General features: G+C 34.4%; 1 protein-coding gene across 3 annotated transcripts; it reads left to right on the forward strand.

Annotated features, from left to right (window-relative positions):
* The first annotated feature begins 569 nt into the window (after positions 1 to 569).
* kon (chondroitin sulfate proteoglycan 4-like protein) lies at positions 570 to 20,293 on the forward strand. Of its 3 annotated transcripts, XM_088188471.1 has the most exons (18): positions 570 to 864; positions 4,320 to 4,456; positions 4,533 to 4,679; positions 4,742 to 5,067; positions 5,131 to 5,338; positions 5,409 to 5,564; positions 5,635 to 6,150; positions 6,223 to 6,420; positions 7,844 to 7,950; positions 8,984 to 9,119; positions 9,185 to 9,520; positions 9,692 to 11,710; positions 12,541 to 12,736; positions 12,805 to 12,960; positions 13,206 to 15,067; positions 15,421 to 15,665; positions 15,924 to 16,101; positions 16,308 to 20,293. In XM_088188471.1, the coding sequence occupies exons 1-18, from the start codon at positions 801 to 803 to the stop codon at positions 16,404 to 16,406; spliced, it is 7,086 nt and encodes a 2,361-aa protein (XP_088044597.1). In that variant the 5' UTR covers positions 570 to 800; the 3' UTR covers positions 16,407 to 20,293. The 3 variants fall into 3 exon arrangements, with proteins under 3 accessions (XP_088044597.1, XP_088044599.1, XP_088044598.1); XM_088188473.1 differs by lacking the exons at positions 570 to 864; positions 4,320 to 4,456; positions 4,533 to 4,679; ... (2 more) ...; positions 5,409 to 5,564; positions 5,635 to 6,150 and adding an exon at positions 7,383 to 7,473 and having other exon boundaries at positions 6,292 to 6,335; XM_088188472.1 differs by lacking the exons at positions 570 to 864; positions 4,320 to 4,456; positions 4,533 to 4,679; ... (2 more) ...; positions 5,409 to 5,564; positions 5,635 to 6,150 and adding an exon at positions 7,383 to 7,473 and having other exon boundaries at positions 6,374 to 6,420.
* The last annotated feature ends 1,487 nt before the right edge of the window (positions 20,294 to 21,780 follow it).

Genomic DNA, 21,780 nt, shown 5'->3' on the forward strand with positions numbered 1-21,780 from the left:
TATATATCGGAAACTTATTGTTCCGAAATTGGGTTGACAGCACCGGTTGTAACGCATTGGGCTACTGCTTGACATGTTACAACACAATATGTAAAAGTATCAGGATGGAATAGTGCTGAAATATGTGCTGAACCGATAACCCAGATGTCACGGATATTAATAATAATTAAACATTGAACAGTCATCTTTTTTAATTTATCTGACCTCTTCGCATATATGTTCAGCGATCCCTACCAACTAGAAGACAGCACACGAACAATCGTCGTCTGGTCCATTTAATGACATTGTCTCCTAACAGAACATCCAAAACGTCTTTGTGTAAAAACTAAATTAATTAATTTATGCTTGAAATTCAGATGTACATGAAGTATTTAACGTTAGATTTCCATTTTACCTTACTACTCTGTACACTTTGGGGAAACGGTGTAAAAGCTTATCTAAGGTTTATATACATGATTGACTGTTTTATTCCGATTAATTATAATTGTTAACTTCATAAGCGTTTTGATGACAAGCAATGAAATCTCTCGCTGAAAATATTTTCAATTATTGAGAATATTCCTGAGCGCTCGGATCGGGACGTGTGTTCGCGAACCCCTCGTGTGCGTCTGTCGGGTCCGGGCGCGGCTCGCGCGCCGCGAATATCGATCGCTTGCATTCGAGGGTGTACGTCGCGCGGAACGTCCCCGGGAGTAGAAGTCCTCGACGTCGCGACAGAGGTCCCTGCGGGGATGCGGCTCGGGTGCGGCCGAAGTTGAACGGCGCCACGGTCTGAGAGCCCCGCGCGGGGCGGAGCCGCAATGGGGCCGCTGGCACTCTTCGTGCTCGTGGTGGTCTCCTGCGGGGCGCACGCAGTCGACAAAGGTATTCATATCACTCTGTTTCTTATTTTTATTTTCTTATCAAACAAGGGAAGGTAGAGACATTTTCATACGCCTCTTCCTCTTCTTCCATTATACTTGCTTTTTCTTCTTGTATTATGGACGCCTGAAAATGTAGTCTTGTTGATACTACAGTGGACTGTTTTACCCAGGCTAATAAAAAAATACGTACTATTATTTTATATGTTTACAATGAATGATTTATTAAATAATCAGTGATTTTGCCTGTTTTTAGAATCATTGAAACGATTTTCAAATATCAGAGCGAATTTTCCTTAGCACTATTGTGTCTAACTATAGCAGTTTTTAGTTCTTAACTTGTACCCTCAAGCTTTTCCCATTTTGGTTGACACTACAAATAATTTCTACATCACTCTTAAATTAAAACCCTGGAACATTTGAATCATGCTCCATCAGCTCCTCGGTGTTTTCTTTATTGCCATTTTCAAATCTTAATTTGCCATTAATTCGTATATTTCAGATATTTCAATCAGAATCCACTAAATTACCGCATTTTGAAAAAGGGTGCGATTTGACAGGAAATTATTTTAAGAGATATGTGTATTTAAATAAATACTTTATTCCATAAAACAAATTGTTTGCGCATTTATGTAAGGTAAATACTCATATTTTTTCTTTGGAAAAGAATTCGCTGCAGAGTTATTTATAAGGTGTTCACTGTTCTGACCAATGTACCCTCACACATAATCTGTCCAACAGTAATGCACAATTAGTTTTATGGAACAATTATTTTATATATGGCTCATTTAAATTTTCTTCCAAGTTCAAATTAGTGTCACTGGCTTTCCTTTGGGACCTAGATTCAGATACTACATTTGATCTAGCTATTATACTTAAAAATTAAGGGTACTTTCCTGTTGTTACCTATTATACTTAAAAATTAAGGGGTCAAATTTATTCTAAAAAAATATTTTTTTATTTGTTTACAATAGTTAAAAATATAAAAAAGAATTCAAAAACATTATGAAACATAAAAAAGTACATACACAAATCACCTCAACAGATGTGTATTGTCCAACCCTGATATGTGTTCGAGAAAATATCAACATCTCGATGATTGAGCAGTTGAACGGCCATAACCAGCTAAAAGTTGGCGAGTATTCCAGTCTTAGCCTTTACAGGCAAAAACAGAGGACACGACCGAGAACTACGACCACACCCACATTTCAGCACTTCCAAAATGAAAGCACTCGTAGTCCTAATCGGGGTAAATTACCCCAAATGGGGGTAAAAATGAAATTTTTGGGAGTAATGAGCATTCCTTCATTTAAAAATATACATTTTCTAAAATATTTTTTAAGACCAAAATCAACAAAAGACGCCGCCCTTATTTTTTTTTTGTAACTTCTAATAAACTAATTGTTCCTTATTTCTGTATAACCAATGAATATGTCGACACTAAGAATATGCAATTTCTGGAGTAATTATACTTTTTCTTTAGTGGCATCCTAAATCACAAAGGGCCGTCCCTATTATTAATATTTTTTGGGTAATTTTATTCACACTTGTTTCGGTTCATTCATGTAACGACTTCTTCCTGCTAATATTATGCAAATAACTCTTGTTTTGCTTTTTTTGCAACGGACAATTTATTGTCTTCTTTAAATGCTACCGACGTTTTAAAATAGCTGTCCTGGGTCAATCTCAAGGATTGTAAAAGATCATTCCATTTTGTCTACACCTTCAAAAATCCCTATATAACTCCAAATCCTAGGAGCAATCGTCAGTAGTACTCAAAACAACAAACTATTATTTGACTCATCTTCGACAAAGATATAACAGCTTAGCAGCCATAACGAAAAAATATCTTTTTATATCATAAATAAAAATTAAATAATTTCTACAAAGTTTTACTTTTTTCAATTTGGAAAAAAATGTTTGTTGCAATTATACAGTACTGACTTATATATTGTATATTGAACATGCAGAGGTTTCTTTTACTTCACCATGCACTAAAGAGTTAGATTCGTTTTGATCACTTTTTATCAATCAGTAGGAATATTTCACCAGCAACTATAACCTTGAAAATTAAGATGTGACATGTCATGACACTGAAAGGCAATTGGTTATTGAGCCCACTTCCATAGAGAATTGAGATCCTTCCCGCAGGTCGAGGGAATCCGAAATTGACTGCACCCTCTTGAAAATTTTCAAGTCGTTCCAATATAATAGGAATTTTGAGTGGTTCATTATCATCTCCATGTCATTAACCCCTTAAGTGGATATGTCGTATATATCCGTCATGATAAAAGTACTTGCAAAACTCAATGGAAACGACGGATATTTCTAATAATCTAAATACTGGTGTAAAGACTGCAGCAGATCACCACTTTGCGCAGCTCCATGTCTTAAAATATATACACACCAAAAAATAATTTATTAATTTATATCCGCTAGCGGCAAAAAGTTTGTGTCACTGCGGATCACACTTTCAACAGTGAAGCATAACGTTTAAGGGGTTAAGGCATATTACGCACTGTCGACTAGTTGCTGGGCGACTGTACTTTATATGGTTTTAAATAAGTGCTTATGCACGCAATCGCCGAGTCGCCCGAGCATCTAGGGCGCCCCTGTAGTGGCGATGTACAGGCAACTTGCTTGTTGCCGCAACCTATAAAACCATGGGTTTAGATGAGCGCTTTCACCCGAGGAGCGACTTTCGAGGCGACTTATATATCATTCGCATAAAATGGCTTCGACACAGAAAAGCTCATCGTAGAAATTGAATCCCGAATTGTTTACAATAATTTTATATGAATATTGATAACGAAAATAAATTTATTGTGAAATAATGTAGATGACATCCAATTGTTTACCTATATAGAGATTTTCGTCACAAAATTGGAAAAATAGAATAAATTCATTGTAAAATTTATCATAAATAAATTTCTCGAAACGTGAAAACTGCTTTTGATCTATCAAGGTATCCTTTGTGATGGTCCAAAACATACTTATGAATTACGATTTCGAATACTGATCTAGCCCTGATAAAATCGACACTGGCGTTTAAATATCTATCATACTTTTTTATGTATGGGAGTCATTTTTGTAATTTTCCCTACATCACGGAAAATGATTGTTTTCAATTAAAGATTAAAAACTAACAACTGATGTGCGATAAGGTTTTACATTTCTTTAATTATTCATTTTTCTAAACCCATACTGAAGGTCTATATATTATATATTTTCGAGCAGTTGTCTGAATCTGAACTTGTGACTGAAGAAGAGAGTTTGAAAATAGATCGCAAATGCATTAGCTATCTTTCCATCATCTTCATATTAGTTTTCATTCAGATTCATTCTATCAAATCTGTACTTTGTTGTTTGCTTTGAGTTGACATTTAGATTTTTAAATTAACAATGATGCAATAATAAATAATGCTTATTTGTGTATAATAAATATTTTTTTCTTTTCAGCCTCGTTTTATGGTGCAAGTTTTATTTCCTATCCGCTACAAGAAGCAAAGGACACGACTGATATAAGTTTTAAATTTAAAACTCGCCTCTCCGATGCCCTATTATTACTAGCCGCCGGCAAAACTGACTATTGCATGGTGATTAACATTTTTTTTAATCAATATTAAATTAATCTTTAATTTACGTTATCTTATTGTATCGGTGTATAATTAGATACGATTGGAGGAGGGCAAATTAAAACTTCGAATCAACATAGGAGCCGGTGAATCAGAAATGTCGTCACCGAAAGGCATCATACTTAACGATTCCAAATGGCACTTTATAAGCGTGGTCCGACGAGATGCGAATCTCACTATGAAGGTATAAATTAATTTCATACTATGATATATTAAATTTATTAATAAAATAATCAAACGTTTCAGATCGATAACATTATTCTAAAAACGCGATTGTCTGATAAATATTTTGAACTCAACATTCAACACGGAGTTTATTTAGGTAGTAAGGGAAACTTTTCTGAATTATTCCTTGGACACATGGAAAACCTCAGGGGTTGTATGGAAGAGGTTTATTATAACGGCGTCAATATAATTGAGAAAGCGAGAAGTCGCACAGGGCCGGTTACGGTCGTAGGCGTCACTTGGAACTGTGCTCCCGAATTTGACGCCGGATATAACTCTGATATAAGTTTTGTAGAGGAAGGATCGTTTTTAATACTTCCTAAAATTAATTCACGAGCTGGTGGACGGTAATTCGCTAATTTGTTATATTTACTTTAAGAATATGTATTAAATGTGATTTATGATCGTAGATGGCAGATCGAACTGAAGACTATATCTCAAGATTGCGTTGTCCTTTATAATGGTGGAGGCGGGCGTGGTCAAGATTTTTTATCTGTGGAAATTTTAGACGGAATGATTAGGGTTAAGATGGCTCGTGGTCAGATCATGCATACTGTTCGAGTCAGCGATGGACATTGGCACAAGCTTCATCTGCTCTTCAATCCGTCTCTCATAGAGGTATATATAAACAAATTTAGTAGAGATCACAGATGTGATATTTTATCTCACCGTTAACATTTAATTATAGCTATCCGTTGATGGAGTGGCTATGAGCACCCGAGTGGAGAGTAGTGGAACAAGATATTTAGATCTATCCGAGTCCTTTTATGTCGGTGGAATAGAAGAAGATAAGAGGCAGCGAGCTTTTCAGAAGGGCGTTAAAGCAGCCGATGCTGGATTAATGGTACATATTCTATAGTATTAAATACAGACATAAGTGAATCGCATTATTTAATTTGATTTAATTATTTTAGGGGTGCGTACGAGGTATGGAAGTCGACGATAAACCACTCGGGCTACCATCAGCTGTTGTCACAAGAGGCATTTTGCCCAACTGCGTTTGGTCGTATCCGTGTCAGGCAACTCCGGCGAATCCTCCATGTATTCCACACGCCGTATGCCGTCAACACGGTGTTGACCACTTCACGTGTACGTGCGACGCTTCACTTTGCATCAATCCAGACTATGCGAAAAAATATAAAGTGTTTTCGAAGCTGGCTAATCAATTAGAGTTGATCGCTCTTTCGCCGTTAGTTGTTCAAGAAGGTGGCGTAGCTCTCATCACAACCAGGAACATCGATGTCATATTAGACCATCAAAAATACGGCGTGAAACCGGCCGGTATACTTTTGCAAGTGACACAGTCTCCGCAGCACGGTAGAATCGCCGTGGATTTGGCACTCCAGCGAGTCCCATCCCAATCGACTTATATAGACGTCGAAGGTAAAATAAAGCAAGTGTTCTCGCTTTTAGACGTCACCAGAGATAAGGTATCCTATCAATCTACTTGCGAGCTATAAAAGCGGTACACGATTCTTGACGGCTCTTGTGTGTGATTTTAGGTTAGGTATGTTCATGATGGATCAGAGAACCACCAAGATCATTTAGTGTTAGACATGGACTTGGTGCCGGAGGGTCGATTCACGTTACCGAGTTACTTGCAGGGCAAAAACACGTTTGTTTTACATATTAATATTACCCCCATAAATGACGCCCCAGTGTTGAACATCCCACCTGGCAAAGTATTGCGACTCACTCAGGTTACTAATTGGAACATATATGCATCGTTAATTGTTAATCGGCAAAATGCTTTTCAGTAATGCAACGTTTAATATTAAATAGATTTTTTATTATTATTTCAACAATATCGACTACACAATCGATGGATTTTCGATTAGTTTGCGTAAATTTATTACGTAGAAAAGTTGTACTAGGCATAAACGAAGATCTATCGGAATTAACTAAATATATATTTTAGAAATTCATGTGCATGTAATTTTTTGAAATTAAAAATTATATTAATTCATAAAAAGTTATGAAATAACTTTTTTATTTACTCAAAAATACTTAAAAGTATGGACTACGTCTTGAAACTGACTATTAATAACAATAATTATAAATAAATCGAATCTCACTGTATAACAAGATTTGTGCCACCAAAATAAGTTGGAACAAAAATTACACACCGATATCTGTATCATAAGTTTTTTTACAAATATGGTCTTGTTTTATTTAAATATCAGCTTTCACACTTGGATTTTATAAACATACTACATAAAAATATCATTTAGAATTAGTATTTTGTCAAAAAAATTAATATCGATACATTGATTGTATATGGAAAAAAACTAATCATACATATGACATTAGCATATAATCTTAGATATAGATCTAGTTATAAAATCTTGGCCAAAAAATGTTACACAGTGTTAAATAAGAACTTATAGAAAAACAAAATTAATCGAAACTATTTAATCTTAATAGTAGTTTAGTTAAAAATATACAGTACGACTTCGGTAATTTTTAAGTGTTTATAATACATATAAAAATAAAAAAATTTAAACTTCAATATGTTAAATGCACTTCATTGCTTTTAGTCGTCTTGTATGAAATTTTATTAATTTTTCTTTACTAATTATTATATATTACATACATATATAAATAATTTTCTATTATCGTTATTTTTCCTTTTTTATATTTTTAATTTTGTATTTTTACCCAGGCATGCAAGATACCAGCTATTTTATCGTTAATATTGAATGAATATCATTATTTGAATTATTTTATTGACTAATTCGAGAGTTCCTTGAATGGTAAGACTTAACACTAATTATTTTTTACATATATTTATATTGTAATTCTTTTGTGATTGAATAATTTATGGAAAATACATAATTTTATCAAGTTAAAAACTATTTAATCTAATTTTTCAATCACTGACGGGTTACTGTATATATCCTAATTATTAATACCATAATCATTAATACATATTGAAAAAATTACAAAAAAAATAATACATATTATAATTATTTGCATTTTAGTCATTTTTATTTTAAAATATAGCTTAGATTTGCAAATATTGTAATTGCATCTGTGTTATATCTATATATTTATATTTAAAAAATTATATAGAATACTTGTATTTGTCGATTGATTTAAATTCATCACTCAATCTTCTTGCAGGGCACTAGAAAAGTTATAACTTCCGAAATTTTGAAAGCTGAGGATCCAGACACATCTCCGATAGATCTGCTGTATTCAATACTACATGGGAAAAATGACCCGATAAGGTTTGAAAACTATATATTTATACCATTTTGGCGGTGTGGCTGCACATATGCGGCGACACTTAATGGATCCAGATAGAGTATCGCTGTACATATACGTCCGTAACTATTTTAAGTTTGAAAATAATAGTAATTTAATAAAATTTTGTTAACAAAATTGATTTATTTTATTACATACGAAAATTACGAAATTTTGTGGTTGTACAAAATAAAACAATATTAATAGATATTAGTCGAGTATTAACAATAAGTAACAATAACAAACGTTGTTATCGATTAATATCGTTCATTGTCGATTACACAAACGGTAATATCGTTATCGACCATTATCGATCCAATCGATATTAAATTTTTTTTATTATTTCGTTCATTATCGATTCAAACATTTCGCTTCTTAGTTTACACTGTTTTATTCATATTGTCTATGCGTCTCTATTGTCAATTCTTTACTTCTTAAAAAATCCTCTAAATCGTCTACTTTTTCATCAGATGTTTCCCTAGATGATTGTGATTGAAATTGATTTCTTTAAAAATTATAATTTTCTGTAAATATTTTTCAAATGTTGCACAGCTTGCATTTTTTATGACTGTGCTTGAACATGGACCGAACCAAAATAAACCTATATATTTTTTATCCTGTTTAGCTCCAATTTTCGTTCCAACAAAAATAACGGTGTTTTCGGTTCAGTTCCAGTTCGAAGCCCTGACTGAATTTGCTCCAACGATAAATGTAATATATGTAGTACATAAATATAAAACAATAATTAAAATTAATGATATACGTGAATAAAATAAGTTGATAAATGTGAAACATATTTGTTTCATCAATAAATATAATATGTACAATAAATATTAAAAAATTAAAGAATAGAAATTAACTCGCTTCCACGATGTATATGCTGAAAAAAATAACTCACTAATCAAACGGTTAAAGGCCAATAAATTAAATAGGCGTAATTTGTATAAATAACGCAAATATGCATTATTTATAAATCAAAATTTAAATTGTATATTTATACTATATATAAATTTTCAGTGGTCACATTGAGATGAGTGGTCAACCAGTCGATTCGTTCACACAGCAAGATGTGGACGCCGGATTGATATCATACGTTCACGTCACAGGCAATGATAAAAATTCCAATAAAACATCAGCACGTCTATCGCTTCAAGTTAATAAAGATCAATTCTGTATTTCATATTTAAGAAAGTGTACTAATTTATGCTTTGTTGTTAGGTATCCGACGGTATCGAGACCAGCGGACCGGCAACGTTGCGCATCGCTATAATCCCACTGCAAGTGCGACTAGTGAACAACACCGGTCTAACTCTAGTACATAAGTCATACGGCATAATCACTCCGGACAATTTGACGTTCACAACCAATTCTGACGATACTACCGTCGAAGTCAAATACGATATAATTAAGCCGCCTCAGTTTGGCGCTGTCGAACGCCTTCGAATATTGGATGGAACTTGGCAGACCGTCGATTCTTTCACTAGTCAAATGGTGGCTTTTGGACGCATCAGATACATACATCTCGGAGGACAACCAGTGCACGACGAGTTCAAGGTTGATGCATAAATTGATTGAACCTATATAACAAGATTTTTTGGTTATTATTATTATAAAATACTAGCTTCACCTTTAGTTAAGAAATATAAATAAAAAATTGTTATATAGTGTTATGTATGTATATTGAAACATTAGAACAGATTCTAATTTGCTTATATTTATTTTTAGTTTAAAGCATCGGTAGGCGACATTAGAACGAATACATTATATGATTTTCGGCTCACTTTCATTAAATTGGAACTTTACCAAACAATCAATAAAAGGCTTATTCTGAACAACACACGCGAAGCTTTCATAACTTCGCACAATATCAAATTTGAAACCAGACCTTTGTCAATACCCGGCGAAAGAATACAATACACGTTAATCAGACTGCCGAAGTATGGAATGTTACACTTGTCAACTGGGAAACATCACCTTCAAACTCACGACGTGTTTACGCAGCATCATATAGATTCGGATCAGTTTTGGTACAGGCTTCACCGCAGGGCTTACTCTCACGTTCAAGACGAGTTTTATTTCATCGTGAGTGCTTCCGAGTGCGAGAATGTGACCGGTAATTTTTCGATACAACACATCCACAGTTCGCCGACTAACGATCACCTATTATCGCACATTCACACCACCTTAGAAAGACTGCAAGTGAATGAAGGAATGCGCGTCGTGATTCCCAGCACTCACCTCAACTTCAAAACGGACTCAATCACCAATCTCATTTATAACATCACACACATGCCTCGCTACGGCAAACTGGAGGTTGTCGATCAGCATCAAAAGGTGATAAGAGAAAACGCCACATATTTCACATCGCAGGAGCTGAACGCCGATCTCGTGTATTACTGCCATGATGATTCAGAGAGTAGCCATGATTCATTTCATTTCATGGCGCTCAGTCCAGAACCGGAAGATTTTCAATACGTCGGCGTTTTCCATATCGACATCATGTTGAGGAACGATAATAGTCCAGTGCGTGTTTCTGAAAGTATATTTCACGTGGTTCATGGCGGATCGAGGTTGATAACATCCAGAAATTTGCGATACGTGGATGCCGACATCAATACTAAACCGTCTGATATTATATATTCGACTAAAAACATACCGAACGGAGGGATATACCGTGCCGATAATCCGCTTGTCCCGTTTGCGGAATTTTCGCAGGAAGATATTGATAAAAATAGAGTTTTGTTTAAGCATCAAGGCGACGAATATGCTAAGATTACTTTGTGGGTAACGGACGGATTGTATGATTGCAACGGACCTTTGGAGATCCAAGCGTCTCCGCCGTTTATAAGAATGATGCCGTCTAACGGTACGATCGTCGAGAACGGAAAAACTGTGTTTTTATCGAGCGGCTTGGATATTGATACCAATATGAATTGCATGGAAGAAAAGGTCCGTTTTGAAATTGTGAGCGGACCCACGAAGGGTATAATCGAAGTAGGCGGCGCCGCCGGCGCAATGGCTTTTACTCAGTTAGACGTAAACGCAGGAAGAGTGGCTTATAAGCACCGAGAGATTGGGTCGCTTCTCGACGAGTTCCGTTTCAAAGTCACCTGCGATAGTGTTTACGGAGAAGGTAGCTACCAAATTAGAATTTTTCGTTCCAGCTATTGGGAGCCTTTGAAGGTATACACGAATAGAGCTTTGATCGTCGAAGAGTCGACTAGTGTCGTCGTGACTAGAAAATGCTTAGAAGTGATGCACCCTCAAATCGAACCGAGCAATATAATATTCAAAGTCACAGACGGACCCAGATTTGGGTGGTTGGAAACCATTACGCATCCGCTCCCAGGCGATTCGGAATACAAAGACGAACCAAAGCCCGTCAAAGTGTTCGATCAGGCCATAGTCAATTCGAAGCGGTTAAACTATATCCAGTCCGGTGTGAATCAAACCAGCGATAGGATAACGTTCGACGTGACGAACGGAGTCGTCTGGTTGCGGGGCATAGAACTATCCGTTGTCATTGTACCTGAATTTTTATATATACAAGCCAAGAACATCACGGTCTACGAAGGCGGCAGGATACAGTTGAAAATGAATCAATTCGTGGTCTCGACTGAATATTATAGAGGAAAAGTTTCAGAGTTCCGCGTGGAAACTCCGCCTAAGCATGGAAAGCTGACAAAATCCAAAACGTCAGTTACAAAGTTCTCTTTTAGGGATTTGCAGCTCGACGGAATAGAGGTAATTTTTTATTATTGGAGGAAAGGTGCCGAATATGAGAACTTTTTTTCACAAACGTTTCCTTAAAAGTGACTATAGTTAATAAACATTTTTAAAAAATACAGTCATACCTATTAGAAGATATTTGGTTTTATGTTGTCCTTGTTTTTTTCAAAGCGTGTCCTAATATGAGATAGTAGCTCATTAAGATGCCTTGGTAAATAAATGAAAAACAAATAGGTAGCTATTTTTTAAATTAATATGTATTTAAAATCACAAAATTACAATTAGTAAATATAGTAAGTATAATAAAGTTTAAACAATTTGAAAAAATAATAAAATAATAATATTAAAGTTATTGTCTGAATATTTGGTCCCTAAAAATCACACCTTCCGATTTATACTGAAATTATGATCCAAATAATAGTATTGTGTCTCTAGTACAAGATATCTCGTAGGGACATGATACTATCTCATATTAGGAACTAACCTCAAAATTGATAAATGTGTATGTACACAAAAATCTGTAAAATTTATTAATGGAATTTATATTAAAACCGGTAAATAAATCAATATTTGAGATCATTAAAATATCACATTGTAAAATATATTTACCTTTAACAGAATTATTCGCCTTTAAACGTGCAATAAAAACATGTCCTAATTCCACAAAACGCAACCCATCTTCAAATGATAATGGCTTATTTTTTAAACAATGCGATTCGCTTAGTGTAGTTGTTGCTTGAAGGCAACACCTGCATTTCAAGATATTGCTCTGTCTTATATATGGTACCTTTCCCCTATCCAATTTTATGCTCTCGAACGTTCAATTTATTTATTTATTTTTGCAGTATGTACACTCTGGTTCAGAAAATAACTATGATAGTTTTGTACTCGTTGCGTCGACTGATGGAAACAAGGAGAGTGTACCATTTGTGGTTCACGTTAATATTTTAGGAGTAAATGACGAACCTCCCGTAATTAAAGCTAACACTGGACTTTGCGTGTGGGAAGGTGGAATCTTCACATTTACAAGAAATGAATTACGTACGTTTTAAATTCTTTATGTTGAAATATTTTTCTTATAGATGCTTATTACATACGTGTTTTTATAGATGTCGTCGATGCCGATACGCCAGCTGATAACGTAACTTTTACAGCACTAGAAATGAGTGGTGGTTATGTCGCAAAAAAGAACAATACTGGTGTTGCTAATCGCCATTTCAGTCAAAGGAATATAGATAAAGGAGAAGTAGTTTACGTGCACACAAGTAAGATTCTCTATATAAAAGGCATTATAATTACACTGTATAACAATATTTTTGCCACAAAGGGACTCGATTTTCATGCGAAACTATTATTTTTTTCCAATTAAATCTTGTTTTTAGATATATTTAATGAATAATGACATATTGTCGATTTTTAACTCATGAATTTTTAATGTATTCCGACCTTTGCGGCAAGAAAATTGAGTGAATTTTAAGTTTGATACTTTATATGTTTGATTATTACGCAGATGGTACCAAGGGCAAGATTCTATTCAATATATCTGATGGTGTGCACGTCTTGCATAAGATACTGTTTCAAATTACCACCCGTCCGGTCCAGATAAAGCTCGATAGGAAACGTAACTTGGATGTGTTTCCTTTCCTTAGAAAACCGATAACGAGATATTTTCTGTTAAGCTCGTGTTCAGATCCGAGCAGGGAGATTCGTTACGAAATTCAAACAATGCCAACTATGGGAAGAATCGTGATGGACACTGGAGATTCGCATCATCAGATCGTAAAAGAATTCACTCAAAAGGACGTAAATAACTCCCTCATATATTATGAACACACTCATCCCTTCGCAAATCTTTACAGCAACGATTTGTTCATGTTTGACGTCGTAGCCACGTTGGCGAAACCATTGAGGGGTGTAATATTTCATATTGAAATATCAGTCTCGTCAGGCGGTCTTGAAAAATACATACATATCCCAAGATTGGAAGTAGAAGAAGGTGGCAAAACTCAATTGAAATTGAATCTCACTGGAGTTATTCATTATCTAGAAGGCCATTCCGATCTTAAAAATCCCCACATCGAAGCGAAAATAGTCTCACCTGAACACGGATTTTTGGAACCCAACAATTCCAGATACAGTCTGTCTCAGATTCAGAACGGATCGATATATTACCAACACGACCATTCCGATACGACTCGAGATTCAATCGATATGTATATATATTTAGTACCAGATAGGATTCCACTATGTAACATCTCGGTTCCCGTTACTGTCATTCCTATTAACGATCAAAAGTTCAAGTTGATAACCAGTTCGCCTTCGATATCGGTTGTTCAGGGAGAAAGTCACGCGATCACAAAGAACGATTTACTGACGGAGGATGCTGATACGGGTCCCGAGGAAATTATATATGACATCATCAGTGGGCCGAGTCAGGGTAAAATTTTAATGTTGCACAGAGGTAAAAAAATAGAGGAAGCTTTTTCCGTGAATAAGTTCACGCAGGCGGATATAAACAACGGCCATATTATTTACGAGCACACGGGTGTGCTTCAAAGAACCGATTTTTATTTCCGCGTGTGGGACGGAAAGTTCGAGCCAGTTTATACGCTCTTCAACATAATGGTGTTACCGATCATTTTAAATATTAGTTCGAGCGCTCCCGCTTATTTACAGCAAGGCTTGAACGTAGTGACGTTATCTAAGGAACAAATCCATCTGACAACCAACGTCAGAAAAAGCAAGATAACATACAACATCACAAGGATGCCTTTACATGGAAAAATATACTTAAACGATAATACGCCGACGGGCTTTACGCATATGGATCTCGAGTCGAACAAAGTGTTGTATATGCAGAGCGATATGACGACATCAAGCGACGCCTTTGAGATAATCGCCAGCGTTCCGTACATGACGGCATCTTTAGCTATAGAAATTAAGATTATCGTCCAACCGTTTATGACTGTCGGCAACTTAAAGGTCGATACTTATGATAAGAGTAAGATAACTATTAACACGTTGGATGCCACACTATTGGCCAAATTGACTGGTAGCAATCCTGTTTATAACGTTACGCAAAAACCGCGCTTCGGTAAAATCAAAAAGATCATCAGAAGTTCGGGTGAACATAGAAACGCACGCGAACGAGAAGTGAGCAACTTTACGCACGAAGACGTGAAGAGTGGAGTGATATACTTTGTGCCGAAAAAAGTCACAAGCGACTTTGTCGAAATTGACGATGCACTAAAGTTTACGTTGGCCGCGTCGATATTCCAGCCCGCAAACGGTGAGGTTAGAATATTTCTGCGCAGAAAATCCAGAGACGGCTTGCCAGGTCCAAACGATCCTGAGAGTCACGAAGGAATACCCGTACGTATTTATTACTCAAGTACAACTAGTTTAGTTTGCCATGGTTTTATTACGAGGGTGAGTTAAATAATGTGGGTGGTTTTCAACTGAATCTCTTCTTATCGATTAACTCTTCTGCTGCATAGCACTACAATGTCAATTATGAAGGCAGCTAGTGTAGTATACTTTGTGGAACTACTAAACATCTGATGTGCCGGACCTGATCAGAAATCATGCTATTTTAAAGCTTTCAAGTCCATATATACTCGTTTGACTCATTCTCGTACTTTTGCACTAATTTTTGTCAAACTAAATTAACAATGATCTTTCGACTTTGAACGGAATAGATGTTATAGATATTTGTTTGTTTTCAGGTTGGGGGTTCTGGAATGAGCAGTAGTTACTTGTTGATATTTATCGGAGTTTCTATTTTTGTGTTGATAACTATAGTCATAGTCGGCGCTATAAAATGCCACAGGAGCTCTAAAGCGAGAAAAGAGCAGAACATGCTAGAAAAGATACACGGACAGGGACAGGGAGTTATTGCGCCGATGCCGTTACCGAGACCTCCCGATCACCTCATGCCCTCGCCGATACAGGGTACACCTTCAATTAAAAGGTATGCCACAATTCATATATGAGTATCTTTTGTCAGCCGCAAAACATTTATAATTCATTTTCCAAAACTGGCATAAGATATATAATTATTTTTTAAGTCGTTGCTAGCGTTTGAGAGCTTATGATTGAATATAACAATTGTTGTAATGTCAATTGCTGCGTCACTGATTGTATGTTAGCTATATCGATCGCGATGTGTTTTCAGAAGAAAGCAGTCGACGATTAGTTTGCAACCAATGTTTCTATTACTTGTCTACAGATATATATCATCGGAGAATTCCATGCACACTGGTACAAATACTCCGATGCCATCGATCGGAAGCATTCCCCAGTGTAAAGTGACTCCACTGAGAGTTGTCGACGCCGTCCCGATACCTCCTGGGTGTGCTGATCTCAACACGCGCTATCCTTACGGTGCCGCTGACGATCACACGGATGTAAGACTAAAAATATTTATTAAAAATTTGCTCATAAGTCACTTATTTTCTTATTCATTAATCAATGTCGGACATCTTGTTTTGTACATTTTGGAGTTTTATTATGATACATTAAATTTAATTTAGATATATTTTTATCTCGGTAATTTGGTTATGCTCTGAGCTCACTGAATGAACTGTATTAATCGTAAACGTATTTTTTACAGACTGAAGAATGGAGTAGTTACGACGCTAGCGAAGTAGCGTATCCTATCAGAACCACAACGACCAACCCGATGCTGCGCAGAAACCAATACTGGGTCTGACCCGAGGCATCTTCGACATTGTTTTCCAACAAGAAGAATTTAGATTTTGTGCCAACGCCGTTCCTCTTAAGCAATTACCACACGATTAGAAAACCGGCGGTCGCGTCGTCGAATCAGCGAAACCGCGATAAGGAGATCACGCTCTGAACTGAATCGACTCATCCAGTCCGGTTTGCACACTCATAAATTCTTAAGGTGTTTGATCGGTTTCGAACGAATGTTTTATATATATATATTTTTATTACGGCCTCATTTACAATAAGCATTAAGGATAAGTTTTTATAACTAGTTTATTACGCACGGTTTGCAAAGCAATTCATTAGGTTAATTTTCGTTTAAGTTTGTTTTGCTGCATTTAAATATGGACGTGTGACTTAATATTTAGGACATATCTACCAATTTTTTTTACGTATTAGGTTCATTACGCGTTCCCAAAGTTTCGGCGCAAATGTTCTTGACTCGGTTCAACACCTTATATGTTTTAAAATAATCGATCGATGACACCGACGTATATGATTTTGTATACGTTTGCCGATAAACTTTTACTGACCGCCGATCAAGACTTCCTTAATAGTATACGAAATTCCGAGAGCTGAGATAAATTCACAGCCAAACAGACATTGCTTTTTACCCATATTCTCCAATATTAGGTAATACTTGAAAAAACACGATATGAAAATCGACAATTTAAGGGTAAGATATTTTTATAATTATAAAATCAGACATCAATTTATTTGAAAAAATATCTTACCTTAAATAAAAACACAATTTCTTCCAGTGACATTGTGCGACTGCTAATTATGAGCAAATATTTTTTAATATTCATCTTATAAATTGAAACAACTAATGTGCGTACAATGCTAAGAGAATATGGGCTATGTGACAATGCTAAGAGAATATGGGTTACGTCAAAGCAAATTTAGTAACATACAAGTCAAACCAAAGGAATGGTATAAAAATATATATATATACATATATAGCTATTATACGAACTATGACAAAAATAATAGTTATAATTTTGTATAGAGATTAAGAATGAATTGATTTAGGGAACATAATTTATAGTAAAATATTTACTTTTGTATTGTTAGTAAATAAGTCAATCTTAAAAATAGCTATGACATTACATAATCTTATATCAGCAATATTTAGTTACTCGAGTGGTGTGTCATACGTAAAATGTACATTATTGCGTGTTTTTCTATCGCGGTGAATTTTTTTTCAGTACAGTTTCACCACCGCGATAACACGGCATATACTATTTTTTATTAATTATTAAATTTAGAATAATACGACTGTCCATTACGTAATTATTATCCTTTGATTTTATTTAAGCGTAGATTTGACGGTGAAGGCGACGCGAAAAAGAATCTCATTGTAAGGGATGCGCCAAAATGAATCACTTTGTACATATAACGATCATTCTTCATCCTTTCGACGGCGTTCTAAAATAATAGGTAATTTTTTAATCTAATAAAAAAATGAAAAACGCTATTGAAATGATTAGGATTGGCAAATAACGATTATTAATAACTTATTTTTGTATATGATGATTATCTTTTTCGTATAGAAATTATTTTGGCCCACCCTGAAACCAACGTAAGGGTGTATATATATCTTGGAGCGATTGTTTATGAAGTTTTTACGGTTATGCGTTGAATTTATGATGATACCGTTGATTATTAAATTTATATTATATATTCATATATATGTACAATTATTGTATTTTTCGTGAAAGGTACGTGTACACGTTTGTGTGTATATGTATATTTATGTATAATGTATAGTTCGACTTATGATATATTTTATATGAGATTGTTTTTCAGATGCATACTTCCATGTTCAGTATTAGTGGATTGTTCAAATTACGAAATTAAAAATTTATTTATAATATGTTAATACTGTAGATAATCTATCCAACCTCAAGAGTGTTTCGTTAATATTAAAAACGCCTTTATTAGTATTTTATTAATATAAATTCAAATGACAGTATATATTATTTTTTTTATATTATTTTATAATAATTAAACAGATATCTACTATTATATATGAGAGTGAGTCAAATGAAAACCTTCAATATTTTATTACTTCTAGATATCTACTATTATATATGAGAGTGAGTCAAATGAAAACCTTAAATATTTTAGACACTCCATGGCGTACAATCATACACTGTCAATTGTATCTCTTTTTCGGATCTTTACTTCCTTGAGCGATCCAAAGAATACAATAAAACATATGTTCTCGGAAGTTTACGAATATGATTCTTAATGAGATTCTTTTCCTACGCATTTCTCTCAATATGTTAAGGAGGTATGCTGCGATTCCCTACCAGCTTTTTGTGTTTCCGTCTGGTAGTAGTGAACCCAGGCTTCATCTTCATTGTACCATCAACTTTTCTAAAGCGCTCCAAATTTAATCGGCAGGCTATTTCAATTATAAACTCCGTTGTCCTGTGAAATGAGGCTTTTTATGCCTTCGACTGCTCCAATGAACTCAATGTGCCTGAAGATTGCTACCTAACTTGCGCCATTTCGGAACTATTGAGTCCATTAGTACACTTACTGAAGTGACAGACATGCATCACAATACTGAACTCTCATTCATTAAAGTATATGTATCAATGCTGCTACTTTACATGACAATAGAATGGTATTTTGAAGTTTTTTTTAATAAATTCTAAGGTTTTTATTAGACTCACATAAAAATATTTATTTATCGTGGATATTTAAAAAATAGCATTATATATAAACATAACCATATGGCAGTAATGAAACTGACGAGCTTACACTATAATTGTTTTTTTAACGTGTATTGAAAGTTTTTTTTTGTAATTGTGGACAATAGTATCTTTTACACAATTTTTCGATTCAATTTTGCCACAGCATAAGCATAAAAGATATTATTTTTTAATACTTTTACAATCTGCATTTACAAGGTTCTAATGTAATCTGAATTTGTCAAAAATAAGGTAGTTTTTAAATTAATTTAAGTAAGAAAACAACAGATTTGAAGGTAGATTACTGTAGAAATTGTGTATTAAATAATATTGTCTACGGTTAAACGAGTGGATACCAACTCACGGTTGATTTTTACTTATTTTCCCTCCAGGATCGTATAGCATCATATCAAATCGCTTTTTATATAATGTTGAATGTTTTAGTTTTACGTATACATCGTATTAAGAGAATCTTCCAGTCGAGTCCGACTTTGATGGTATCCGTTGAATACATTTTATGTAGTTTTATCATAATGGTTATAAGCTGAGCCGTCCCATAGATATGGTAGAGTAAGTTTGCCTCAACTGCATTCTAAAGACACGGATCTTCGTCGTTGGTCCGGGCGCAAAACGCCCTAATGGAAAAAATATGTACATACAAACTATACGTATAATATTGGACATATAAAACTGAGCTATTTATGTGATAAAGGATTTCAAGCAGCCGATTCCAACTAAAATAATAACCCTACTTAAAACTGTCTCGGGGTTCAAACACATTCATGTCCAAATTATACCTCCAGATCAAATTTATATATTTTACTTTATACCCGTAGATATGATTTGCGATGCTGGGTGATTATTATATATATATATTGTGTATTAATAAAATTAAGGTTTGACTGCCAGTATATATTATATTTTTATCTATGTATATATACATGTACATGTATACAAATAATGGTAAATATGTGTGATTTCACTTTCCCATTCTCCCCCAGATTATTTTAGCAGTAATTTGCACCATATTGCGATTTTGTGGATAATATAATGAAAAAAACGTACTCGAATATTATATGAAATGGAATTAGTTATGAGTTTGTGAAGTTTATATTATATTTAAATCATATATTTATTATAATATCATGAACAATAAATATGTATATGTAATAAACCGTGTTTAATTATTTAATTCCACTCTTTTAACAAATATGCAAATTAATTTGGAAGAAATCGGAAATTAAAGTGAAAGCATTAAAGATAAACCCATTTGTGTGGTTCTTATCACAATTGGATAGCATTATATTATTTCACAACCTTTTCTTGTAAGAAGTTATAATATTTAGAAACCATTTTTACATAGAAAGTAATTACAAAGGTTAGTTTCCAGGTAGTAGTATTATAATATACATGATATCTTTATAAATTAGAGATAAAAAATGATATTCTAAACAGCAATATTCAACACTACCTTTATTATAACCGGCACAATAAACCAGTGGTATAAGTCGGTGACCAATACCTAAAAGATTTGAATTCGATTTCCATATGAACCGTATTGTTTTTTAATTTTTATGGTGTCTGGAAGTTTAGAATTAGTAGTTATTATATTATATATAACAGGGCTGTGGAGTCGTTAAAAAAAAACACGACTCCGATTCCGATATTTACCAACAACACGACTCCACTCCGACTCCGACTCCGACTTCGACTCCGACTCAAAAAAGTTTAATTTTATCTGGTATTTTTGGTGTTTTTCTACACGTTTAATATTCATACGCTATACACATTCATTATTACGCAATTAAAAATTCATAAATTTCGTAATTTAAAAAAATGCTCGGAGTCGCTCATTTTTCACGACTCCGACTACGACTCCAACTCCGGCCAAAACACCACGACTCCACGACTCCAACTCCGACTCCGACTCCACAGCCCTGATATATAAGGTAACAAGATTTTGAAAATATCAAAGGACACTAAAAATAAAAAGACCATTTCAGAAAGTTTTGTTCGAGGAGGATAAAAAAGGACATATTGCTATAAGACAAAAAAACACGGATATTTTGGTTCAAAATCCATCTCCCTAATTTTTGCCCAGAAGGATAAAGAAGTAGAGATTGCCGCGGGAGCTTAAAACAAGTTCACCACGGAAATTCTCATTCAAAATCCATCTCGAAATTTTTGTTCGAGGAGGAAGGCAAATTGCTATAAGAGCTAAAAAAAGGTCATTTCGAAAAAATTATTCGAAAACCATTTCCGAATCATTTTTAAGGAAGAGAAATTGCTACGGGAGCTCAATTTTTGTTCATGGAGAAAAAAAAAATTAAGGAGGGTGTCTGGGCACCCTATTATATTTTATAATTATAACCTCACATATTTGGTTTTTCTAGATTTTCCTAATCTTACGTTGCAACGCATTTTTCAATGAAAAATTTACAATACATAAATAATTATCATTTTAGATAGAACTTCACCTAGCTCCATTTAATACAATGATTTTCTGATATATTAGTATTTTTACAATTGGTTATATTCATTAATTTTAAATCAAGAAAATTATAAGCGATGTTCCGCTTTACAGGTAAAAACGGTCACCAAAGAAAAAATGAATAAATTTCGGTCGTCTCATTCTGCGAGACAGAAAGACATAGG

Source organism: Plectrocnemia conspersa, unplaced genomic scaffold (genome assembly GCF_051122295.1).
Source record: "Plectrocnemia conspersa isolate PC_06_02 unplaced genomic scaffold, ASM5112229v1 ptg000006l, whole genome shotgun sequence".
Classification (NCBI taxonomy): domain Eukaryota; kingdom Metazoa; phylum Arthropoda; class Insecta; order Trichoptera; family Polycentropodidae; genus Plectrocnemia; species Plectrocnemia conspersa.